Source organism: Lissotriton vulgaris, chromosome 2_1 (assembly GCF_964263255.1).
Source record: "Lissotriton vulgaris chromosome 2_1, aLisVul1.2, whole genome shotgun sequence".
Taxonomy (NCBI): domain Eukaryota; kingdom Metazoa; phylum Chordata; class Amphibia; order Caudata; family Salamandridae; genus Lissotriton; species Lissotriton vulgaris.
In genome coordinates, this window is record NC_141687.1 from 830686039 (window position 1) to 830713294 (window position 27256).

Here is a 27256-nt window from a genome sequence, read left to right on the forward strand (position 1 = left end):
CCGAGGAGGATGTAGTCGGCGGAGGGGAGGGTGTGTGGGCTAATGAAGTCGGCGATGTCTTCGCTGAATTGTGTGCGGGGTCCGTAGATGAGTGTGCCTCTGAGGGTGGTTTTGGGGTAGGTGTGGATCTGGAAGTGCAGGTGTTCGGCCGTCGTGAGGGTGTCGTCGGAGTTGTTCGTGATGCGGATGGTGTTCTTGTGGACGATGGCGATGTCTCCTCCAGTCTGGTTGACGCGGTCCTTCCGGGTGATCTTGTATCCGTCCGGAATGGCGATGGCGATGTCGGGCGCTGAGGAGGCGTTCATCCAGGTTTCTGTCAGGAAGGCGATGTCTGGAGATGTGGTGTCGAGGAGGTTCCAGAGTTCCACAGCGTGTCTGTGGACGGAGCGGGTGTTGAGCAGGATGCACTTCAGGTGGTTACTGCTGGTGATAGTCTTGGCGGGTGCGGTGCAGGTCCGGATGCAGGAAAAGTTGCAGGATCGGCAGCAGAAGGGTCCGTGGGTGCGTCTCGGGGTGGCTCGAGAGCATCCGGGGGTTCGGCCGGTGTTGCGGCGTCGTAGGTCCCGCGGATGGGTTTGCCTCTGCGGGGGCCAGGGGTTTGGGCGCGGACGGGCGCAGACGGGTTTGCCTGTGGCGCGCCTTCGGTGCACAATCGGCGCGCCCGCTGTGCTTGACCGCTGCGCGTGCGTGGAGGCGCCATAAGAAGGGAGCCGGGAGGGAGGGTCCGTGGGTGGCGGGAGTGGGGTGACCAATCGGCTGGCGGGGGTGGGTCCGCAGGGAGGCAGCGGCGGGAAAGTGGAAAAGACGAGTGCGGGCGGCTCAGCGGCGGCTGAGTCGCCTGCAGCGGCGACAAAAAACACCAACAGGAAGTAGGCGGCAGTATCTGTGGCAGCAATCAGCAGGAGGAGCGTGGGGGCGACCCGGCCTAGGTAAGGCACAGTGGTCAGTTACGTTTAGTCACTCGAGGTAGCCCAGGCCAGTCCTCCGCTGTCTCACCCCCCTCGCAGCTTGGTTCCGCCACCGCACTCCAATGAACTCCCCACCATCTGAGGTCCGGCTACTCAGCGCTCCCCCAAACTCTGTTCCGTCTTCTGTGGGGTCTTGCAAAAGGGCCTCTCTTGCCGGTAAGTACTGTACTGATCTTCTGGTTCAAGGCCTTAGCGCGGCTCCTCTCTCTGTCCGTGTGCTATCGCCTATGGATCTAAGTGGCTGGGGTCACGTCTCCTTGTCGTCCCAGTGCCTGTTCCAGACTCACTCGCTCAGCCTCTGTTGAACTCCCCCTCGCTCGCAACTATGCCGCTCTTACTGCATCACTTAAGCAGAGTATCAGTTCCCATCTCCTTGGAGCTCGCTCAGTGCCCCATTAGTCTTGTCCCTCTGCTGTGGGGTGTAGGCACACCCGGGGTGTTCTGCGTCCCTCCGAGCCGCCTCAGCCTTTGCAGCGTTGTCCGCTGCCCACACTGCTCTTGCTTGGGTTCCGCGCGGTCTGAGACGGCCGCGAAGCCCGGTTTCTCCTTCCGTGCCTCAGTTACTGCCGTACCGCTGCTCATCACACCACCGTGATTCTTCCTCTCCTGCTCCTCACCCGGTTTGATGTATCCGCCGACCGCGAGTCCTTCCTATGCCATCTCGGTTTCCCACAGTTGCCGTAGGGCTTCAGTATGGTGAGCCGCACGTCGTCGAACACAGCTCCGCCCGCACCTCACTCTAGCCCGGGGATTATCGGCCGATGAGCAGCTTTTGTTCCAGCAGCAGTTTCTCCAGTTTTCCTCGGCCGATTGCGATCAAAGTTGATTCCGCCGAATGCTCTTACTCTCTGCTTGCTAAATGGTAAGTGTGAGGCTGCAAACTTTTGGAATGCTGTTGGATAATTGTAGGATGTTGCAATGACGAGTCGGAGCTCAGGGCTCAAGCGGCAAGCTTGGTCGCGAGCAAGACCCTCCCCCAGCAATTAACTTATCCCACAAGATAAACCAACAAAAATGAGAAAAAAACAACCCACAAAGCCCCCTGGTTTACGCTCATCCTTAGACAAAAACATAATTAATGTAAGCAACCAGAGCATAAATGGAGAAGATGTTATGACGCGGGAGAGAAACAAGCATTTAAAATAAGCAGAAAGCTCAACCACACACTAATCAATCCCAAAGCACCACAAAAACAAGTACCTCCCTCCCAGAGGCTATGTGATCAAATATCAATCTATTTTGAAGAAAAGATCCTGAATATCGAAAAGGACTTAATGACAGTCCCTGTCCCTACTAAGCACGCCGCCTCAGAGCATGACCATGACACCACTAGACATTCCATCTGCTCATTTGAACCAGTGTCACTGGATCAAACTCGGGAAGCAATTGTAGCATGCAAATCAGATTCTCCCCTGGATCACCAAATCGTAGACACGGTTAATCCAATATTAAGCCCGATTGTTAACTCCTCCTTAAGCTCCGGTACAGTGCCAGATGATTGGAAGTTAGCGATTGTGAAACCTCTGAAAAATAAGTCAAATATTGACCTATCTATCCTCTAACCTCCGCCCCATATCACTGCTTCCCTTATTGGGAAAATTTCAGAAAAATGTGTTCAGAAAGAGCTAACTAAATTCATAGAGGCTGCCAACATCCTCTATCCTCAGCAATCCGGTTTCCGCCCCAAGCACTCCACTGAGTCTGCGCTGCTGGAAATTACAGACACTCTAAAAAATGTTAACTGATGGAGGCTGGAAGGCTGTGTTGATCCTACTCGACCCGTCGGCCGCATTTGATACTATATCACACAGTATTCTCATGTCAAGACTCAGATCCAGCTGTATCTCGAACAACGCCTTGAAATGGCTAAAATCTTTCCTCTCTGCTGAGCGTACCATCACAACAGGAGTGCCACAGGGCTCTTCGCTAAGCCCACTGTTATTTAACATTTACATGACCCCACTCATTTCGCTGATAACATCGTTTGGAAACTAAGTTACTTCCAATGCAGACGATACCCAAATTATCTTATCCCTAGATCACAACTCCAAGGATGCCGAACTCAATTTTAAAAGATGCTTAACCAAGGTCATTCACTGAATGAAGGATAACCACCTAGGGTGCAACAACGATAAAACTGAGATTTTGCCAATAGGTAAAGAGGTCTCATTCGAGCTGGGTGAGTGGTGGCCTGAGGGTACACCACCTCCTCCGGATACAATGAAGGTTGCAAGAAAATTGGGAGTACAATTTGACTCTGCCCTCACCTTCCAACCACATGCAGGGACGGTAGCAGGGACCTGCTTCAGCCTTATAAAATCCCTGACTTTTTTTTTCGATTTACTTCGACTCGCAGCAAGGAAATACGTAGCAGTCGCCCAGATCCTTTCGCGACTGGACTACTGCAACAGCCTCCTGGAAGACACTTGCACTACGTCGTCTTCACAGCAGTTCTATGTGAATTCCTTCATCTCATATCAATTCCTAGTGATACAGTTGCACATAAGTCATTTACATAGAGCACACAAGTACTCCATAATTGTCAATCATTGTGGTTCAGTCCCAAGCTACAATATACAAATAAATGCATTCTGGGAGTCGTAGTGGTGTGCTTCCGTCAAACTGATAAAAAAATGCCCTTCCTACTTGCAGGTAATCGACAATCATTAAAACAGGTGCTTTTGCTGCCCAGCTCAGCGGTACTCACTCCAAGCTTATCAACTTGATAAGGTTAATTTCCACTAACTTATGGATGAACACAGATCTCCACAGCAGTTACACAATCCACTGAGCTACTGTGAGAAATGCTCTTTCTCTTGCTAAACACAATTTCAATACATCTAAAGTTTGATTTCACAAGTATTTACAACACAATTCCCACGTTTCCGAGTTCGAAGGATGGAAGGCTTGGCTTACATTTAGTAAATGCCACTGCTATTCAACATGGCTAAAAATCATTGACATGGACAACTTTTAGTAGGTTGTGGTTTCCTGAGACCTATTGACTTTGCCAATGCTGCTTCATCTAATCACCAGGATCTGGAATAACATACCCATATCTATCAGGATTGACCGAACACTGCTCCAAAAATGCACCTCCTTAAAGATCATTACATCACAATGCATTACCTACCACAAACCAGCTGCCTCTTCTATCACTCATCTTTATGCTAGACTGTCAGCCTCTAGCTACCTCTCACATTGCATCAAAGTTTAAACCATACCGCACTTTTCGCCACCATAACCCTTAAGGTGTCTGCCTTTAATGTTTTTAAGTTTACAAAAAAGTGATGGATGGAATGCTTGAATTAATCTCAGCCACATCCGGTTCAAGAGAACCTGGCTTGGCAGTTTGGGCTGAACTGTTAAGATTGGAGCATGGTCAAGACTAATTTGCATATAGCTGGGTCCAAACTGAGGTGACACGGTGTGCAAAATAACAATGGAGTGGGATGTGGTCCGAGTAATTACCAGTGGCTGAGATTAATTCAAGCATTCCATCTATCTCTTTTTTTTTTATATACTTTAGTGTGTCGCCCTGAGTGGGACGATTATGCCCAGACGTAAATCCCGAGCACTCTGTCACTGGAATGCACCCGGATGATGAGGCCATCACTAGGGTGAAATTGGTCCTGTGTTGCTTATGTTCCCGTGCAGGGAAAAACTTGGTTGGCAGTTGGGCTGGACTGTTAAATATTGAATAAAGCAAGACTGATTTGGATATAGTTGGGCCCAATCTGAGGTAACCTGTTGTGCAGAATAATAATGAATTGGGATGTGGCCCCAAGTAATCACCCGTGGCTCAAATTAATTCAAGGATTCAGCCATAATTTTTTTGTATACTTGAGTGTCATTGGTGTTTTTGAACCAAACATGATTTCCGCGTTTTGTGATGAAGGTTCTTTCTAATACATATGAAGGTCATCAGGGAGTGGGAAGGTTAACTCTGTGTGGCTAAGCATTAGAAGTGAGTTCTTGAGCCCGAATTGAGCACTATCATTGATGTCAGCAGATTGCCACCTTGAAGTAGGCCAGGCTAAAACACTTAAAGATTGTTCTGGATCTCTCCCCAATTCTGTTAGCACCTCCGGTCGGGCTTGCACCAGTGGATCCTTTCACAACAGAATCTCTGCCTTACTGCAGGTTTCACCGGTTGTTCCTGTCAATTTGGCTTCTGCTTCAATGGTGCTGGTTCTGGATTCTGGTCCCACTGTGGCTCCAGAGTGCACTTTGGCTAGGGCATGCCCTTTGTCATGCTTTGCAATTATGACAGCACTGCTTCAGGTTGAGGATAATGCACTTAAAGGCCTTGAGCTTGCTTGTTCTCCAGAGTAAAGGTTAAAATGAGATGCAGACAACTTATTCCCACCTCATTGAGCTATTTTCTTATCTTGATTACCAAAATTTTTGTGGCTTGGACTGCTTCGGAGGCAGGTTCAGATCAAGACTTCAAGAATCCCCAATCCTCTATGGTCTAGTTCTTTATCAAGAAGCTGCCTCTGTACCCCTGATCAGGATACAGATTACGAGGGGAGGGGGTAATACTCCAGATGCCTGAGTTGTAGCATTTGAAAGAACAGAGGCGTTGGGATGCTAAATATGAACACTAGCATTCCTTGAAAGGAAACCTCAATAATCATTGAGATCTCAGGAACCTAATGCATGAGCAGCACCCATTTCAACTTAATTACAGGTTTGAAACCATTGATAACTGAAGGAAAAAGCTTTAAAGAGCAAACCACTATCCACAGAGGAGAAGGCAAAATCCAATAACCATACTCCTAATACCTACTGGAAAAGTCAGTAAATGTGAGCCAACAAGCAACCGAGCTAACAATTTCAATGGTATTGTTCTGGGCAAGAAGCAAAACAAAGATCTGTAATGTAACAGCCCTTTACCCTCTTTGGGGGGAGAATTCCTCCTTTAGCAGTCCTTCGTCTTAATTACTTAATGCCTCCAACTTTGAGCAGGCTGGTGCGTGGAAATGTAATCTCAAATTCCATTGTGGTCCAGTATGTGGCAAGTGGGTGGCAGATATTGTATAGAATTGTTCCAAACCATTCCTCCTAAATCGGCATCAAGTTTTTTCCAGTTGTTTTAGGAAGGTCCTCGCTCTACAGGAAAATCCAGTGGAGGTTTCTGCAATATAGAGAAACATCTAGCCCGGTCACTTCCTATCAACTATGGTTTGTACATATGTCTCAGCTGATACTGGATCTTAAGATAGCCAAAAAATGGTTAAAATATGTGCTTGTGCTTCATCAGGTTTACCCACAATTCCAATAGTTATATTCAGTAATTGCGATCTACATGCTTTCATATCTTAGTTGTAGAGTGAAGTAAATGTCTTTGCTTCATCGTGGGGAATAGGCATTCCCATTTGAATGATCTGCCATTTGGCCTGAACTCTGCTCCCAGAGAATTTCCCAAATGAGGTGACGGTGGTTGCAACTTTAGTTAGATGGCAGAGTATTTTCGTCAACCATACCAAGACTGTTGGTTGATCTGAGCTATTTTCCTACAACCTGAGATTTTTTTTTTATTATTTATGCTTTTCAAATTACAGTATAGAACATTTTATTTTTTGTCTTTGGGGGCCCCCTCCCTGCTTCCTCTTAGTGGCCGGCTCTGGTACTTGTTCCATTGCTTGGGAAATGGGTTTAGGCGTGGACCTTGTAGAAACACGAGGAAATGTACTGCAAGCAGCGTCCTCTTGCGCTGGTTCGGCTGACAGGAGGTTTGAAGGAGACTGTTATTGTAGAGATGCTCGCAGGTTCCTGAAGAGACTGGCTGTTCACTCCGCCCCAGTTCAAGGGGGTTAGTGCCTGTCACTAAGTGATGTTCGGGAGAGTGCGCAGACATTAGACCTCCCAACGAAGGAGATCAGACCTTAGACGAGATAACCATGCACAGATAAACCGAAATGAACTAACCTTAAAGTATTGCAGAGTTTAAAGTTTAAGAGTTTAAGGGGGGGGGGGGGGGGCGGTTCTAACGGGCTCAACAGTCCCGCCCTTGGCCGCGGGAGCCCCGACAAGCCTCAACAAGGCTTTATGGGCCGGCTCTCGCTCCCTGAGGTGGCTCCTGCCGCGAGAAGTGCGTGGTGCGGCTCCTGCCGCAAGAGCACAATGCCCCCTGAGATGTGGAGTCCTGGAGCAAAATGGCAGCTGTAGGTCAATATGGAAAGCTCAGCAGTGCCACAGTCCCAGACTCGCAACATCCCCAATGCATTGGGCCTCGTGGAGTCGTTCCGGCAGGTCAAGCGGTCGCCCAACTCCTTACTTCTCTACACCACCCCAGCCTCTTCACCAGAACAATCTGCTGCGATAAGGGCCCACACCGCCACCGCCAACCTGCGTGACCACGGGCCTGCGAGTTCAAAACTGGGCTCTCTGTTCCCCTCTGCTCCGGTCTTTGAATGGCGTGCTCCCAGCGCGTCGGGTCGGCAAGTTCAAAACTGGACTCTTTGTTCCCTTCTGCTCCGGTCCTTGAATGGCATGCTACCAGCGCGTGTTGTTGTGGTATCACTCAAAGGGTAAAGAGCAGCAGTCCGAGGACCGGCCACTGAGGGCTCACGGGGCAATCCCAGCGATGCAGGCAGCTTCAGGGTTCAGGCGCACAACCCGGCCTGGAGCTTTCTGTACGTAGGGGCAGGCACTTGGAAAGGTGGAGGAATGGGCCACACGATGGCGTCTTTGCGGCGTTGCGGGCCGTCTGCCTTATCCGCTCCCTCACAGCCACCCACTTTGTCCGGTAAGCGCCGCACACCAACACAGAGCAGGTCCCCCGCCTCCAATGTCTGCTCCCTCAGCAGCTGCAGTCCGCAGCAGGCTCTCCCAGCCCACGGCCGTTGCCGATCAAGCGCAGCTCCGGTCGCTACGGTATTCAGTCACATTTCATAATTTCAAAATCATGGCACTGGTACATTGTACATATCTTATATAATCACAGTACATAAATCACATTGCCGCAAAACATCACGCATATGGAGGTTGACAGACATGGTAAGAGCAGGCCTCGGCTTGTAGGGCGAGGCTGAACAGGGTAGCAATATAAGTACAGTACGGTCCATTACACATCTGTAAGCTACAGCAGGTAGGATGTGAGTGGTCCCCAAATGTCACAGGGTTTGGATGCATATGGTAGCTCCTCTGCGTAGCATGTGAGCTGGTCACTGCAATATGTCAAGTCCTGCAGCCACAGTTCCATTGTAGGCACTATTCTACTCTCCCAGCAGATAGAGATCCTGCGTTTAGCTATGAGCAGTGATATAAATTCGAATTTTTTACTGGAAGCTTTTACTTTAACCCCAATCCCCAGCAGACACAACCCAGAATTAGTCAAGAGTTTCTCCAGTCGTCAAGCAAAGAATTCGTACAACTGAGCCCAAATATTCAAGTATTTTAGGACATTCCCAAACTAGATGGTAAAAAAAAACAAGCATTAGAAATGCAATCGGGCTCGGATTTATTTGAGTTTGAGCTAATGGCATTGTAAATGCCAATGTCTTTTTGCCATGTGTTATGGAGTGTGTGCATGTGGTGTGTAGTGGAAGTATGTTGGTTGAATTGTAATTTTACCAATGGTGGCATGCTGTGCTTTATATGAATATGTTTAAAAGTAAAGTGTACCATACTGCGATTGCTTGGTGGAAAAGTGCACTGCCGGCTGGAGGTGTGTGTGCCTGGTGGAAGGGTGCACTGACGGCTGGTGGGTGTGTGCTTGGTAAAAGCGTGCACAGATGGATGATGGTTGTTGGTGTTTGTGCATGGTGAAAGCATTCATTGACGGCTGGGGGTGTGTTGTTGTGTGTGTTGTTTTCTGTGTGCTGGTGAGTGTGTGCTGGTGAGTTCGTGGGGGTGAGCCTGGGGAGTTAGTGTGGTGGTGACTGTGTTGTGTTGAGTGGTGACAAGTGTGTGGTGTTGAGAGACTGAGGTGTGTGGTTTGTGTGTGCGTTATGTGTGTGTGGTGTTTTCTGCACACTCACACACTGCCCCGTAACATTCACACACTGCTCACCCGCACACTCCCAATGTCACCCTGCATAGTCACACACTGTTTACCCTGCACACTCATTCTGCACACTCACACAATGTGCACCCTGACACACTGTCTCTGCAGTCACTCTGCACTCACTGTCACTCTGCACTCACTGTCACTCTGCACTCACTGTCACTCTGCACTCACTGTCACTCTGCACTCACTGTCACTCTGCACTCACTGTCACTCTGCACTCACTGTCACTCTGCGCTCACTGTCACTCTGCGCTCACTGTCACTCTGCGCTCACTGTCACTCTGCGCTCACTGTCACTCTGCGCTCACTGTCACTCTGCGCTCACTGTCACTCTGCACTCACTGTCACTCTGCACTCACTGTCACTCTGCACTCACTGTCACTCTGCACTCACTGTCACTCTGCACTCACTGTCACTCTGCACTCACCGTCACTCTGCACTCACCGTCACTCTGCACTCACCGTCACTCTGCACTCACCGTCACTCTGCACTCACCGTCACTCTGCACTCACCGTCACTCTGCACTCACCGCCACTCTGCACTCACCGCCACTCTGCACTCACCGCCACTCTGCACTCACCGCCACTCTGCACTCACCGCCACTCTGCACTCACCGCCACTCTGCACTCACCGCCACTCTGCACTCACCGCCACTCTGCACTCACCGCCACTCTGCACTCACCGCCACTCTGCACTCACCTGCACTCTGCACTCACCTGCACTCTGCACCACCACTCTGCACCGCCACTCTGCACTCTGCACCGCCACTCTGCACCGCCACTCTGCACCGCCACTCTGCACTCTGCGCCGCCACTCTGCGCCGCCACTCTGCACCGCCACTCTGCACCGCCACTCTGCACTCTGCACTCTGCACCTCCGCACCGCCACTCTGCACCGCCACTCTGCACTCTGCACCTCCGCACCGCCACTCTGCACTCTGCACCTCCGCACCGCCACTCTGCGCCGCCACTCTGCGCCGCCACTCTGCGCCGCCACTCTGCGCCGCCACTCTGCGCCGCCACTCTGCGCCGCCACTCTGCGCCGCCACTCTGCGCCGCCACTCTGCACCGCCACTCTGTACCGCCACTCTGCACCTCTGCACCTCTGCACCGCCACTCTGCACCTCTGCACCGCCACTCTGCACCTCTGCACCGCCACTCTGCACCGCCACTCTGCACCGCCACTCTGCACCGCCACTCTGCACCTCTGCACCTCTGCACCGCCACTCTGCACCGCCACTCTGCACCGCCACTCTGCACCGCCACTCTGCACCGCCACTCTGCACCGCCACTCTGCACCGCCACTCTGCACCGCCACTCTGCACCGCCACTCTGCACCGCCACTCTGCACCGGCACTCTGCACTCTGCACCGCCACTCTGCACTCTGCACCGCCACTCTGCACTCTGCACCGCCACTCTGCACCGCCACTCTGCACCTCCGCACCGCCACTCTGCACCGCCACTCTGCGCCGCCACTCTGCACTCTGCACCTCCGCACCGCCACTCTGCGCCGCCACTCTGCATCGGGTATTACTAGTAGCGGAGAGGAGAGAGTGCAACCAGCGATGGCAAGAAAATAGGAGGGGCGGGGGGAGAGTAGAAAAGAAGGGAGGAGGTGAGACGAACTAAGAAAGGAATGAATTGCACACTTAGGATGGCGAGTCTCTTTATACAAGCTGCAGCCAAAGTGCAAAAAAAGGTATGTCAAGGATTTACAACGAAGTGCAACATTAAAACACACACAATGTGTTCACAGCCTGTGTTTTTTGCAAAGTTCGGTCTTTGCCTCAATTACGAAACCAAAAAAAACCCAATACCCTTAGGTTTATCATTGATTCTGTGACCATGTACCAACAGGTCAATGACATCACCACATACTTTGTCACCTAAAATCTCATACGAGTAATCGATCTATCTGGTTCCACCCAATTAGAGCAGTTTTGAACTGTTTTACTTTTAGAACAAAACATGCCCGTATAGGCTGTAGAAGTGCTCTTTGGTGGAACTACAAGAAAAGCCATACTATTAAAATATGCCCTGAAGGGCAGAAAGAGGGCTTTGGGGTATAGTAAGATAATGGGAAATGCACTTCAGATGTACTTAAGGGCAATATTGCTGCTGGGTGGAATCAGATGATAGAAGACATCACTCAAAAAATTGAACTCTTCATATTAGTGAAAATGAGAGCACCAACTTGACCTAAAAGACTAGCTTGCAAGGTTAATAGATGAAACTAGTGTAGCAGGAGTGTCCAACATACGTCCAGGAGGGACAGATTCACACCGGAATTATAAGATAGCCATGGTTTAAGTAGGTGAGTTTCACTGGGATACACTACATGTACATTTATTTTACATGGATACCCTGAACTTCTGGCAAAGAGGATGCCTTTGTGGACCTATACTGGGCACCAAGGGGCTAGTGGAAAGGTTTATGAAAAAGGCAAAGCAGGGGAAACAAAGATCACTCTCTCTTCACACCTATTAGTCTGAGTAAGTCAAAGTGCAGTTTGAAACAGCAAAGATAGGCGGAGGTGCCGGAAGCCTGACGGAGAAAATAGTTACTCGAAAGAAAACCTATAAGGCTGCCCTTTCTTCAAGAAAAGTACAGGAACTGCACTTAAAGATTTTCAAAGGGTATTTGAAAGTTACCCTCACTTTTCTTTGATTCAAAGTGTTTATTGAAATACTTCCACACATAACCACACATTCCAAAAACACTGAAAGCCACCTTTCTGCTCTCCTCCATCACAATGCACCCTTGTCCATACACGGTCCAGCTACTGTGTGGGTCTGGGGTACGCAGGAGGTGAAAGGTCACAATGCGAGGGGATGTGAGTTCGGGTCCCCAGTGAGAGCGAAACCAGGAAAGCAAAGAGCAGGCTGTTACCTGCAGCGCGCAGGCCGCCCTCAGCAGCCGAAACCCTGCCGAAGAATGTGTTTAAATGTTTGTGGTGGGGAAGGATTCCTTCTGTGAGGGAGAACGCATTTGGAAATCACACAGAAAAGCTCTCACAACAGCAGGATCTGGGCTTCCGGAAAGTTTGCTGCGACTTTTGAAAGCGCTTTCGCCTCGATCACTGGCTGCCTTCCTCACCCCGCCCATGAAAACTGTTTATATGAGGTTACATCTGAAATGGGTTCACTGCCTGAGATCAGATGCCGGCCTGGTCGTTTCAAAAACTCAGGGTTAAGAAGACGGTACAAACAAATAACGTTATTATATATATGCTTCCGCGGTGTCTTCTGTCATTCGTGCCGGCGATCAAAGGCGCGCTCTAGTCTGGCCCCCCCTGCGGGGTCTTCCGTCCACATCTGGCTTCACAGCGGCCTGCACACCGCAGGCAATTTGTACTCCCTCCTCGACTTTTAATAAGCGTGACCCTGCAGGAGAAGTTTATCCAACTGTTAAATGGCGGACAGGGCCCCAGCGTGCTGTGAAACTGTCCTGATGTGCTCTGGGCAGGAATAACACCAGCGGCTCACTTATTCCTGTTTTTACTGAGATGTTACTTTATGGTCCCTTTCCCGGCCTGGCATGCAGCAGCTGCGCGCTGAGCGCTGCTGAATGGTGAACGCGCCCGGCCATCTGCATTCACTTACGGAGGCACCCTGACAGCTCCTAATTATAATTAATGTACTTCTTTGCGCGAGCACGAACGAAATATGCCCAAAATGGCGGAACAAAACTACATTTACCCTATCACTTCAAGCCTATTAAAACGACAGCACAACGAACACGAATCACTGGCCAGATGACAGAACACGCAAAGGAATGTGTGGAATTTGTCTCGGCAAAAGCCCTAGGAGATACTTTTTTTTCTTCTTTAACATTAGTTCTCGAAACTCCTCCCACTTTACAGTGCGGAGGAGTCAGAGCCCTAAAAACGGCCCCAGGTGCACCACAACGTTTACAGGAGTCAGTCTGTCAGAGCCCAAATTTATACAGTTGTGCAGGAGTATAATCCAACTGATGCAAGTATTTAAAATGCACCATACTTAGATTTCCATTTGCCGTCAGCTGGCCCGTCTGGCAGCAACTATTGAAGCAGTCCTCTTCAGAGAGCGGTTCTGGCTGCACAGCATTCCATTTATCTAACTCAGTCGCTCCCCCAGGTGTCGTGTCATGTTGCGATGCTCTATAGAGGTTCGTGATTGGTTTGGTCCTAGATTAAGCAGTGTATAGTAGTTGCAGTGCTTCAGGAGTTGGTGGTTCAGAAGGGAAATGTGGATTAAGCGCGCACATGGCCGAGCACAACCTAGAATATACAAATATCTGCATGGCTGAGGCCTCACCCTAGGTGGCCAAGCCATCTGAGGTTATGAATTGGCCTCCAGGAAATGCATCCGCCATAATGGACAAACCCATCTCTGCAAGTGTCTTCAGTGTACCAGCCTACTGGGTGACTGAGATCCCTGAATGATGGAGCAGCTGCATATTAGGAGCACATAGCAGTAGTTTATGCGCCCGCTGATCGAGATCATGCCAGGCTCGGGATGTTAATGTTAATATTATGGGGTATTTGTACAAGCGCGCGGCTACTCCAAGGAGTGTCCCGGCGCTGAAAGAAGAGAAAAGCAAAAGACCCTGAAAAGAGACCCAATTCACTCCCAGTCATACGCAAATCTCATTATTGATGGAACAGCCAGGTCTTAAGTTGCCGCCTGAATCTCAAAAGTTCTGGTTTGTCTCCGAGACAAAGGGAGCGCGTTTCATTGACTACTCACTACCACCTAGAAGGAACGTCCGCCCTTCCTGGCAAGACAGAATCTTGGCACCAGCAGCAGATGTTGAGTCGATGACCTCAAGGTCCTGGCTGGAATATTGGGCAGAATTCTTTTTCTAATATACTGAGTCCCGCTGTTATGAAGAGCCTTAAAGGCCAGCACAAGAGACTTAAAGGCAACTCTGTTTTTTACTGATAACCAGTGAAGAGCTTTCAGATGACTCGTGTGTTCTGGGCCCAACCATGGAAATTGCTCTGGCGTCTGAATTCTGAACAACCTGAAGACGGCTCAGTAAATACTTAGGAATTCCTAAATAGAGCACATTGGCATAGTCCAGCCTTGACATTATCAAGGATTGGACCACTGTCTTTCTATGGGACAATGGTAGCAATGAGAGGAAATTCCTCATCATTTTTAGCATCCTAAAACACATACCAGCCACTGACTGCACCTGTGTCTTCATAGAAAGATCTGAGTTCAGCATCACTCCGAGATTTTTAATCGTAGTAACAGGACCAGAAGTTGCCGGTTGATCCTGGGGCCACCATTTCCGCCATTCATCATCCGGAGTATGCCCAAAGAAAATAATTTCAGTCTTAGCGGAGTTGCAAGATAATTGGTTCTGTCGGAACCAATCAAACACGACGCTCAGACACAAATGTATTTGGCTTTCTTTAAAGGGCTCATCTTTTTCATAAGTGAACAGAAGTTGAGAATCGTCAGCAAAGGTCAGGACCTTGGCCCCTAAGTTCTATGCTAATGGAGCAAGGGAGTAGGGCTCAAAACTGAGCCCTGAGGCACTCCAACAATCAGCGCAGGGATATCAGCTGAGAAAGGTGGCGCCCAGACTGACTGCTGACGGCCTTCCAAAAAGGAAGAGAACCACCTCAAAATCGTGCCTCCAAAGCAGCACTCCTTAAGCCTCTGAAGGAGTCGCCCATGGGGCACGGTGTCAAAAGCCACCGAGAGGTCCAGCAGTATTAATACTGCCTTACCGCCTCGATCAAGGGTGTCTTTGATGCTCTCTGAAACCTCAAGTAAAGCAGTTTCAGTACTGTAGTTAGCCCTAAAACACGATTGACTAGGGTGAAGAACATTAATGGCCTCAATAAAATTTGTGATAACCTTGTTTGCATGCTTCTCCAAAGTCCTGGCAAGAAAAGGGAGCAATGTAATGGGCCTGGATGTAATTTGTATCGTATCGAATTCCCCTTTCTCAAATACTGTGCAAGAGTTCACTATCATGGCCTTAAGTGGTATGGGATGCACTGCGCCCGCCTCCACCGCCACATGCGGGATGTATGCTGGGTCATGTTGCCAGTAATAGGTGTAATGCGCCTGCCCACAGAGATAGTAAAGATGGAAGTCCGGCGCCGTGAACCCGCCCTGTTCATACGGAAGGGTGAGTGCCTCCCATTTGAGTGAGGTTTCTTCCCTCCCCAGGCTAGTGTGATCAGGAGTGATCGAAGAGTGTCAAAGTGTCTCGTGAGATGTACCGAATATATATTTTTTTTAATTGTGGGATTACCACAATTTTCATTAAGGCTATGCGGTCGAGAAATAATAGGGGCAATTTAATCCAACGATTTACCTGCTCTTCCAGCCGAGTGATGGCGGTGCCAAAATTAGTTTGTATGACTGTCTGTTGGTCCCTATACAACCATATTCCCAAGTGTTTGACAGTGTCTGAACACCACGTTAAGGGGTATTCCATGTCAAATTGTTAGGAGCTATCGGTGAGAGTCAGTATAGTGGATTTGGACCAGTTGATTCCCAGGCCTGAGAATCGTTCAAATCTAATGTATTCTCATAGAGTTGTGCCAGAAATTGCGCTGGTTCCCGGACATATAGCACCATGTCGTCTGCATACATGGAGACTGCAAGCGGGCGTTGGAAAAACCGCAAGGCCGACACAGCATGGCGCTGTCTTAAGATACATAGTAAGGGCTCCAGCACAAGCGCAAATAGCAATGGCGATAGTGGGCAGCCCTGCCGCGTGCCATGGTGGATGGAAGACTTTTCCAACAGTTGCCCATTAATTCCAACTTCTGCCTCTGGTCTAGTATACAACAGTTTAATCCAGTTCGTGAATACAAATGGAACACCCATACGGCGGAGGACTGCGATCGCGTAGGACCAGGAGATCTAGTCGAACGCTTTTGCGGCATCAAGCAACACTGTCACTGGTGGTCGTGTGGGCTTCAATACATGCATTACCGCAAAAATGGTGCGCAGATTATGTGACGTGGAAAGTGTAGGAATAAATCCCGACTGGTCTGGGACATCGTCCAGATACTGCTAGCTGCGGGCCGGCCGGCGTACATCTTATTGTAATATTCAGTAAACGCATGTAGAATATTTGTTATGTCGTAATGAGTATAATTATCAACTGTGATTGCTTGAACTACATGTGTCCTGGTGTGTGGTTCTACTATACGGGTCGCAAGTGTCCTCCCTGGCCGGCCTCCTTCACCATAGGACCGTGCTTTACCCCGACGGGAGAGATGTTTAACTACTTGATCAGCTGTATCATTGTATTCTAGAATTTTCTCCTCGATGTGTGCTAATGTGACAGGACTAGGACGGACACTATATTGGCGCTCCAGGTCACCTAGCTCCAGTGTTGCCATGGTGCAACGTAGAGATTTTAAGACCTTGGCTTGGAGGTCAATGCATTTCCCCCGAATGGTCACTTTGAAGGCCTCCCACAATGTTTCCATAGTTTGGACCGATCCAGTATTAAACTAGAAATAATCTGCTATAGCCTCACGGATACCCTCAGTAAAGACTGGATCAAGTAAAGAAGAGGATTGTAGGTGCCACTGGAAGGTAGGTGGAGTGTAGGAGGGGTGCATTGTCTAAAGCTACTGGAGAGTGATCGGACAAAGATCTAGGCAGGTGTCTTATCTGCGTAACCCATTTACAAATATCTTGTGATTCCAGCCAATAATCAATATGTGACCAGGACTGTCTCGCATACGAGTGACATGTCCCTTCCGTGGCCTGTGGGTGTCGCATTCTCCAGATATCCGTTAGACCCAGCGACCACATTCCATCTTGCATTGCACTAGTACCCCTACGGGGGATCTGCTGTCGTCATTCTGTCCATCGTAGGATCCAGCACCACATTAAAATCACCGCCACAAATAAGTGTCTCGGGGGATATATTGTAGAGTTTACTCCGTAGAGCTTCGTAAAAGGCGGGATCATCCGTATTCGGACCATATACATTTACAATAGTCAAACTTGTGTTATATAGCGTACCCTGCACTATTATATACCTGCCGTCTGTGTCTTCGTCAACATGAGTGGGCACAAAGGGAACATTTTTTTCACCAAGATCATGATCCCACAGGCGTATGATGAATACGATGCAGCGAGCTTTACCCTGGCCCATCTTGCGGCAATGTGCGAGATTGCCTGTTTCGTAAGGTGTGTCTCCTGTAACAGGGCGAGCTGAACATGGTACCTGTCCAGATAGGCTAGCACCTGTTGCACTTTCTTGGCGTTGTTAAGCCCCCTGACAATCCAACTAACCCGAGATACTAGACCGATTTAGGTTGACCATGTCCGTAAAGACTGAGGTATAAAATTGCAACGCAGTTGAATCTACCTGTGACATGCATTCCAGTACTCGTTGAAGTATCTTGTACAATGCCATTATACTGAAACAGAGTTCCCCAACCACCCCTCCCTCCCACAGCGGTTCTTGAACCTGACCGCGAATAGATCCCCTTGTAAACAGAACAAAAAGAAAACAGTTGTGATTCCACAATTCATAGCATGCCAAGAAGAAAGGAATACAGTACCCCAACAAGGGCGCCAAATTGGCTCCAACACATAAACATAACTTTGCGGGGAATTGCCATTTGCGGGTCGCTAGTAGCCTTTGGCCCCCCGCCTACGCGGGTTGAGTCGAGCTAACCTGAACATGGCTAACAAACTCATGGCTATTCGTAAAGGGGAAGTAATACCAGTAACTACCTAGTGCTAATGCAACAATAGGTGCGGAGTACATTACAGAACAGGGGGCTGAGCCAGCATACTTTAAATGCAACATACAGAGCATAGCTTATGTGAAAACTGAAATAGCTATCCGTTACAGTTCAAGCATGAGTCCTATATCAAAAAGCCAGTTAAATAAACTACACAAAATAAGCCATCCTGGAATTCAGGCAGTAGAACATTCAGAAACAGAGTCAGATTTGTCTCACATGCTCATCCTTCAGAGTCTGAGAGTCCACTCTTCTTGCGCAGTGTTTCCTGCCGTTCCAGCCGTCTGGTGTATAGTAGCGCTTCCTTCGGCGTCGTGAAGATTCATGCCTTCCCATCATGTTGTATCCGCAGGTGGGCAGGATAGAGCATAGCGTAGGGAATGTGAAGAGATTGCAGTTTTTTCTTTACAGCTTGAAACTCTCTACAAGCTTGCTGTACTATGACAGTGAAGTCAGGGAATAGCTCTATTTTCATCCCTTGGAAGTCAAGCTTCCCTTTTTCCCTAGCCAGACGGAGCGCCGTGTCCCTGTCCCTATAGTTCACGTGTATGGCAATTATTGGCCGCGGTGGGGCTCCCGGAATAGGTTTGGCAGCGAGGGATCTATGAGCCTGTTCGACTATAAGCACTTTCGAAAAGTGTTCGGCTCCCAGCAGCGTCGTGAGCAGCGTTTCAGTATACGTCTCCATGGGCCCGGTGTTGGTAGTTTCGGAGAACCCCAGAATACGGAGGCTATTTCTACAGGACCGGGCTTCTATGTCCTCGGTTTTGGCCTTGATGACCTCTAATATTTTCTCCATGGCAGCACAAGGTCCCTGCCACCTCCACCCGGACTTCTGTGGCCGAGATGCGCTTCTCCGCCTGCGCAATTTGTGTGCCGTGCTTGTCTATTTTCGAAGCCATGGTTTTCATGCGGAGATTGAGATTGTCGATCTTGGTTTAATAGTTTGCAGGCTTTGCTGCATGCTGAGCATCATACGTTCCAGTTTTGTGGTTGTACCATGTTCTGGGTCTTGCTCCGAGTCAGATGCAGTGGGCGTGGAGGTTTTGGTATGCTTTTTGGTTTCGAACTGTAGCTTACTCTGCTGTTTGTCTGTGCGCCCATGTCGATACTAGGGATGCCGCCGTGTATGATCGCAAGACTGCGTTGATGGCGAAAGCAGTGTTAGTGCCGAGTCCAGGTACCGGACGTGATGTCCAGGAGAGACCACGTGCCCAGAACACCCTTACCCGCCACAGAGAAGCTGCAAATTGGGGATGTATTGGTGGGGTTGCTCACGTTGTAAACAGTGGCACTGGGAGGAAAGCAAGGCGGTTGGTGGTGGTTTTAGGCCACACTTGGGATAGCTAGGATCTCAAAAAATGAAGGTGGTAACCAGCTAGAGACCATAAGTTGTTAGGCACTGTAGTGTTCAGTGGGGCTATAATTCCTGCCGTAGTGTTAGTCCCCACCCTTTGCATGCCCGAAATGCGGTGCACTACTCCCTCTATTGCCTCGTAGGTCGCAGTATCCCCAGGAGCTGTGTAGATCTTGGCGCCGCTCTCAGGTTCCACAGGTAATGTAGGCCCAAAGAACCCCAGTTATATTTACTGCATCGCAGGGTGCTAGGAGAGGTAGATCGTGCCACTCACCAATGTTGCCTGTGATCGGGCGCTCTGTTCACGGAGATGCACCTGGCCCGCTCCAGGCTGCCTGGTCTCCTGCCGTGGACTTCAAAATGACTCTGCCGCAATAGCTGAGGTGATCTGAGCCGAGGCTTCAGGGCAGCACCTCCAGGTTCCGGGTCGCTGAGCTGGAGCGACACACCGCAAACGGCGCTCAGCGCCACGCAGCGTCGCAGCTCCAGCGAGGGCCACACAGTTTCTTCATATCTCCGACGCGGAGCTCAGCACCAAGGCAGCCAGCGGGCACCTCACCTCAAAGTCGGATCCACAAGGCAGATGATCTTCCCGTCGCCTCCCAGGTGAGTCGCTACGCAAGTTATCTCGTCAATCATCAAGCGAAGGTGGCAAAAAAGCAAATAGCGGCTTCCAGCTTACCGCTTACAAGGAGCGTAGTCCGGGGGCCGCCATTTTACTTGCAATGCGGCACAGCTGCTCAATGTCCGGCACAAGGGCCTAGAGACGGCCGATTTTAGTCGCCCTCTACTTGTCAAGTTTCAGGCACCAAAATAGCTGATAGCGGTCCCCAGCTAACCGCTTACCAGTGGGGCAGTCCATGGCTCATGGGGTTAACAGTCCGCTGACATAGAGGCCGCCATCTTACTTGCAACACGGTGTGGAGGTTCAATGTCGGGCATTGGGTGCTAGAGGCATCTGATTTCAGGAATTTCAGCAGCGAAGCACTCCCAATCAGTGTGAGAACAGGCAGACGTCATTTTTAGCCATGGATGGCGCCAATGTTGTCGGATTTTAGACGGATCGATAGCTCGACCAGCAGAGCTGCACTAAGGCGCAGGCATTTTCCTCCGGGTTTGCTAGTGCCACCCACAACCTCAGATTACTTTCAATCGGGGACAGGAGATCAGTTATGAAAATTCAAAGAAAATACCAGCCCGTCAATCCAGTCTGCAGGCCACTCTGGATACAAGATGTGGAAGACTGTGTTGTTCTGTAATCAAATGATCATCCTTTATACGTATTAATTTCTTTGTTTTGCAGTTGTCAATTTTGTTTTGGACAAAACCATGGCAAAAAAATCTGTAAAATGCAGTCTAGATTCAAGCATATAGCACAAAGAGTATCAAGTAATAGGCAACTAAAAGATTTCTGATGATGCCGAGATAATGGCACATCAAAGTAAGTGAAACAAATGTGTTAATTTGTTTAAAATTGTTGACTAATTCAGAAAACCATGTGTTACTCCAAGACGCCACACTGGATTCAAAATGTTTTTCTGCAATTCCCTCGCCCACTGGTAGGTGGCATCATACGGCTTCTTGTCGGACCTGGTCCATCTTGTGAAGTGATGTTAGGGGCACATATAAACCCCACCTCTGTATGGCAATGTTAGTTTATTTTTTATGTCTGTGCTGTTGGACGCGGAACTTAAGTATGTCAGTGTGCAGATCTCTAAATGGGATCCATTTCATTTGGACCAAGGGAATCCATTTCGTACAGCAAGGAGGAGGTTGGGTCTGTGAAGAATCTCTAGTTGCTGTATCCACCCGAAAAAAAGTTACCATAGTTAAGTAACTAATTTGTTCTTTTGATTGTTATTTCTAACTGCAGATTCCTCACCTTGTCAATGCGTACCAGAGCAGTACCTCCCTGGTGGTTGGTCTATGGAATGTCTTAGACCAGAAAATCCTAGAAGACCGAACTAGCAAAATGACCTCCCATATCTCGCCATGCAATCAACAGTACTTTGTGAACGTATGGCGTGATACCCATTTAGCAGTCTGTTAGATGTTCTGGACCGGCACTGTACACTGCAGCACAGTGGTGGCAGCCTTGGCTCTTGTCCAGTGAGCCTGCTGGCCTTCCAGAGGCTGTTTCTTGGCCAATGTGTAGCAGATTTTTATTGGAAAGGAGAATCAATCTGGAGGTGGTCCTTTTCAGCACTGGCCTACCCTTTGTCCCAGAGAGCCCAATGAAGAGTTCATTGTGCACCCTGTCGGGCGAGCCCAGTATATGCCAGATTCTACACAAGCGAAGCGGAAAGTACCCCGAACTTACAGAGAACCGCACCCAGAATGCAATTTGAAACACACTCGCAGAAGGCTGTTCCCTAAATGTATGGGGGAATAAACCAAGAAGTGTCCACCACTCTCCCCATATGATGTTGGTCGAGCTGTTGGTAATGAGCTGCCAGGAGAAACCGGTGCTGCAAACCAATAATGTGTGTGGTAAACAAGGATGCGTAAATACACTATACTCTTAACATTAACGTATGTTCAGTTCATAAGCTCCACTTACCCCAAAGTAGTCCCCAATAGTCTTGAGTAGGAGTTCCACAAAGATGGAGTCAAGAGTAGACAATGTATTTGGTAGCGTAAAATTCCTATAAGGGATTGATTAGAGAAGGGTGATCTCATATAGCACTCATACCAGGGGGAAAATATGGTGGAGGATGAGAAAAAGATATCAGGTGGAGGGGAGACGTCCGGCTCCAAGAGATTAATAGGAGCAAAACGACCACACACTCAAGAAAACTGAATGAGAGGCTCCGTCAGGCTCTGAGGGCTGTTAGAGAGGAACAGACAAACCTCCAAACGGTAGGGGAGGGAACTGAGGTGTTCCGACCGGCTCCCGGGAAGGGACTAGGGGAACGGAGCAGACACACGCTCAGGAGGTGTGCCGTCCGGCTCCAGGGGCTGAGGTAGAGCGGAACAGCAGCACGCTCGGGGAACGAAAGGAGGTGCGCCGTCCGGCTTCAAAGGCTGAGATAGAGCAGAAAAGCAGCACGCTCAAAGAAGGGAAGGTCCACAAAACAGTTGAGAGCGAGCGGATGTTTCCACAACAAAACAAGCCTTCCTCGCGGTAAACACCAGGAAGCAGGATAGGGGGCGTTGTCACGTCAGAACACAATAAGCCAAGCAATGGCTTACGTTGGAGACGTCCTTTTATGCTATTTAGGGACCGTCTCCAAAGTACTCGAAGCGAAGGGGAGCACAGTGCTGGACATACGCTAAAGTTTTCCCTGCTCCTCGACCATCCCTAACACACCCGACCGTGGTGTGATCAGTGTAGAATGTCAGAGCTCTTAGAGTTGCGATTTCCTATCTGGAAGGATTCGAAAGTGATAGACTGCCTGATATGGAAAGGCGTATTCACCAGAAAGAGTATTACTGAATGTAAGTAAATTGTCAGTACCTGTAGCAGTGAACGTTCCCTACTCTGGAAAGTGTGGTGCCATTCACTAAGATTGTTTTTATTCTGCAGGATGATCTCATCAGCCTTCGTGGACGCTTTTGTTTAGATTCTGACGGGAAGACATCGCCCCTTCTGCAGTTACCTCATCTTTTGCTTGAAGAAAAAAATCAAGAGATAGATCACTTGAATGAGCAGCTGCTGAGATTGCAGAATGAGCTGAAGCGTCCTGCTGATAAGCAGGTAATGTATCTGGGAAAAAGTACACCAACAAATAGATCTATTGAAGTATCATTGACCAATGGCGTATTACTTGTCCTCACTGTATTTTCTTCCATTTCTGTAAAAGGTGATTTTACTTGCCGTGGCCTTGTAAATTGAAATTATTAGTGTACCATTTCATTCTCGCCTTGAAATGGAACTTACCACAGAAAGGCTGTCTAGATTAGTCAATGACTTTTGCATATTTCCTATTACCTTTTATTTCAAGTGTTCAAGGGTGGTGGGGGATGCAAATAAAGTAAACAAGCATTGTCCTTTATTAACAGTTAGTGTGCTAAAAACAGTCTGGTTGTCTCTTTGCTTGCATAATGCAATCTTATTTTAATCTAGTTAAATGTTTGTGTGCAAATGATATTGCACACCCAAAATCTCGCAAAAAGTTGAGTAATATGTTTCAAATGTAATAATAATTTAGTACTTTATAAACACTTTAGAGTGCGAGTGCACATATTAACTTTAATTCTCAGAAACCAGCAGCTGGCAGTCATGTAACCCATTCAGTAAACTGTAAGCATTTGTGTTGCATGGCATGTATGTGTACCCCTCTGCAACATAGCTTAAAAATCTAATATATTAATTTTGACCCTTGGTACTCTAGATGTGCTTTATCTGCCGATGTTTCCTAGAACCTCTATACACATTTTACTGTGATAACTCTATTCTTGTCGGGAGACTTCAAATGCTTTCTTTCGACATATCTGAAAGAGACTATTCATTATAGATTCCTTACCTTTCAATTACCCACAGGTGTCAGACTGGATGCGGAGAAATTTTTTCGTAGCAATACCCTTGCACGTCGGTAGGTGGATTGGTCGATTCCGGGGTCGCTGTCGTGATCGCTGGGATGACGTTGCGGTATCTACCTGTATGCAGCCCCTGCGCGCGGACATCAGTTCTTTCTTTATCGACGCTAGCCAGCGCAGTTCCGGAGAGAGCAGTACCCTATTTACTTTTTGACTAACTATTTTTCCACTTTTTGTCAACTTCTTTTCGAGTTGTGTGACTCATGCTGCATGCAGGGATATCACACCGGCGGACCGGCTTCAAGCCTGATATCCGGCGGACCGGCTTAAAGCCTTGTGGATTCTGCCACAAGCTGATTTCAGTGACTGACCCATATCTAGTGTGCCTCTGGTGCCTGAAGCGCGACTACGACCCAAAGTCTTGCTCCGACAGTTACGCCATGGCCTCGAAGTCTTTGAGGGAGCGGTTCCAAAAGCTACTGGAGGCCCGGCAGTCCCGGCAGTCAGCTCCGTGCCGTTCGAGGTCCAGGTTAAGAGGGAGGTCGCGGACTCACCACCAACACTTCTCTTCCTGGGGATCCTCATCAATAGTCATAAGCACTGAATATTCCCCCATGGGCGGGGACCCTGGAAATAATAAAAAATTATATATGGAAACCATATATATGTGTGTGTGTGTATATGTGTATATATATATATATATATATATATATATGTATATATATATGTATATATATATTGAAAAAACATAGGTTTTACACGAGTTATAGTTAGCTGGTCATTTTACTCATACAAAACCCCGTTATAGTTAGTTGTACTCACTATAACTCGCGCGCCCGCAATCCTCTGCTGATGATGTCACATATTACATCATTCATGACATGGTCAGTGACATCACTGATGACATCATTGATGACTTCTCAAATGACATCGCTGATGACATCATCCAGTAAATATGGTTTGCTTTGATATTTAAATGTGTTATAAATACACTACTTTGCATTGAAGAATGAGTGGATATATAAATATAAGTGTGTGAATGATGGATTTAGTAACAGTGTTATTGATTGTTTCCTTGACTAATTTGTAGAGTCTCACTATATATAATATGTAGTTATTTAACTGTGTTAAAGTCTTTATTGCTTTGACTTAATTGGTATATTAAAGAGTATATTTGTTATTGGTTTCTTAACTGAGTATGTGTATGGGTAAATGAATGTCTATGTGGTCTGGTGGGGGGGTATGTAATTGCCTAAAAATGTGGGAATAGTTCATTTAGTAGGTGTTGGACCTGGGGTTCCTAAGTCACATAGGGTAGCCTGGTACCGAAAGGGAAGGTCTAACCTAGAAGCAACAATGTTAAGCTTGCGTCACACCCTTATAATAACTCAGCGTCTATCCACCAAAAATAAAGACACTACACCGTAATTTATAAAAGTAGAAAAGCTTTATCTTTCCTTAAGTTAGTTTTGCAGTTACACACAATTTATGAAATCAACAGCTAGTCTGTCTCCCTCTTTTAATTGTTATGATAAACACATGTATTGCCATAGGTACACTATTCAAGAGCACTTGTCCCTTCGCATTTAGATTATCATGTCATGGTTTACTCATCAATTTATTACATTTCCTAAAAGGGAGAGAATTTACACTGATGTCGATTTTGCACACTGGTACCTTGTTAAAGGGAATAATCCACTGTCTGCCTAGAATTCTAACTGTGGGTGGTAACAGTACATTATTGTCCTTACATGACATTCGTTTAATAGCATACATTAAAGAGTACAATTCAGATTCTCTTTACATACAGCCTTCCGGGACTTTCTGGAAGAATTAACCCCCCTAATGGAAGCCACTTCTGAAGTAAATCGATCACAAGGGGGCTTATTTCTTCAATGAGTTCTGGCAATTCCTACATTCCCACATAAACTTTTGTTCCTTTTTCTTAGCACCAGTCCCAGCTTTGCCATGGGTTAAATAAGGTGGCTCTTGAGCTCCCAGTTCGATCAGATTCTCTCCCTGGCCTTCCTCCTATTGAAATCAGAGGGGACTGGTATCTTCACGTTCCAGCCGGGTACCTAGGAACACTGCCTGGCCTCCCACACGCCCAAATCCCCCACCTTACTTGACGAAGTGAGCGGTTTCCAAGGCCCTTGTGTTCTCTAGCGCTCGGAGAAGCTTTGTCTCCTTATCCGACGTTCTCTGCAGTCGGGAAGACCCTTTGCGGCTGGCGCACGGGAAGGAACTACAGCTGACCCCGCCTGCCAGAAGCCGGCCCCTGGTGTCTCCGCCCTTCCGCTCTCCAAGCAGGGATGAACCTCCCCGGGGTCTGGCTTCCTTCGGGATCGTCCTGCCTACCTGTGCTCTTCACTGTCAGCGCTGGGCGGGACTGCACTCGCACCCGATCTCCTCACCTCCTACAGGACACCTCCCTTCTCCGCACCGCTCGGACTCCGAGTCACCAGCGGGACCGAATCCCGCTCCGTACAAACTCCACGGGGCTCCAAGCGGCCTGCAGCAGCCCAGTCAGGTACGCTCCGTTCCAGTCAGGAACTTTGACAACTTGGAACCTGCGCCAGGGGGAGGGGGCAGAGTCCGAGGAGTTTGGTCTGATTTTTACCAAGTCTGTGAACCGGACCTTCAGGTGATTCAGCGAGGGCAGAAGGGGGATGAAATACTGCAAATCCAGTCCCTTATGTGAAGAGGCTATTCTTTCCTTCTCTCCTACGGGCTTGCATGCCCTCTCACCCCTCCCCTGAGTCCCGGACTTCTCTCACAGGGCAAAATGGGCAGAGGTGATTTCCCGTCCTCAAAGCAGCAGGGTCAGATCCTCACACAGGGGGAGTGTCGACAGCGAGGGATAGCAGTCCCAAGGGACAATAAACCCTTCTTCAGTGCACTGACCTCCCTGACCAGTGATCTGGACTCCTAACTGAACTCTCTGGTTTCCCACTCCTAAAATAGCTGCCCTGGCGTTGACCCTTTTATAGGCTAGCCTCAGGCTTCCAGAACCAGCTGGAAGGTTCTGGAGCTTCCCTATATTGTCCTATGGGTCTATTCCCTGAAGAAAACAGATATGGCAGTTACTTGCCTCCATTTTGTGTATCCCATATTTTTAGTCAGAAAAGGTACCTAAGGCAGGGGAAAAAAAACCTACAGGGGCAAGGAGCACCTAACCCCTAGGTCAACACCTGAAAAATGCCAGTGGACGTCAAAATAAAAAGATTAAGGAGCAAAAAGGGGACAAAAATAAATAATTAAATAGGAGGGACCACCCAGAGGGCTGACAGGTCTAACACGCGCCCCCTCCAGCTGAAAGTGGGGAGAGCTACCCAACCCCTTGGGAGTCCTCATCACTAAGGCGGAAATACCTAGAGAGACAGTCTGCATTGGCGTGGTCCACTCCAGGCCGATGTTCCACCCGGAAGTCCATTCCCTGTAGGGAGATGGACCATCTCAACAACTTGGGATTTTCTCCCTTCATTTGCATCAGCCAACAAAGGGGTCGGTGGTCAGTCTAAACCAGGAAGTGCGAGCCAAACGGGTATGGCCGCAACTTCTTCAGAGTCCTTACCACCGCAAAGGCTTCCCACTCTATTGCACTCCACTTCTGTTCCCGGGGAAGCATTCTCCTGGACAGGAAGACAACCGGCTGATCCAGACCCTCTTCATTGAGTTGCGATAACACTGCCCCAATGCCATGCTCTGATGCGT

The 27256-nt window shown here is 48.5% G+C and overlaps 1 protein-coding gene across 1 annotated transcript in view; it reads left to right on the forward strand.

Moving 5' to 3' along the window:
* Positions 1-27256, forward strand: part of PCNT (pericentrin) — a 1129672-nt gene that overhangs the window by 711723 nt on the left and 390693 nt on the right. The window contains exon 30 of the mRNA XM_086956243.1: positions 22590-22760. Within this exon, the coding sequence (XP_086812369.1) occupies positions 22590-22760 (171 nt within the window). The remainder of the gene's footprint in view (positions 1-22589; positions 22761-27256) is intronic.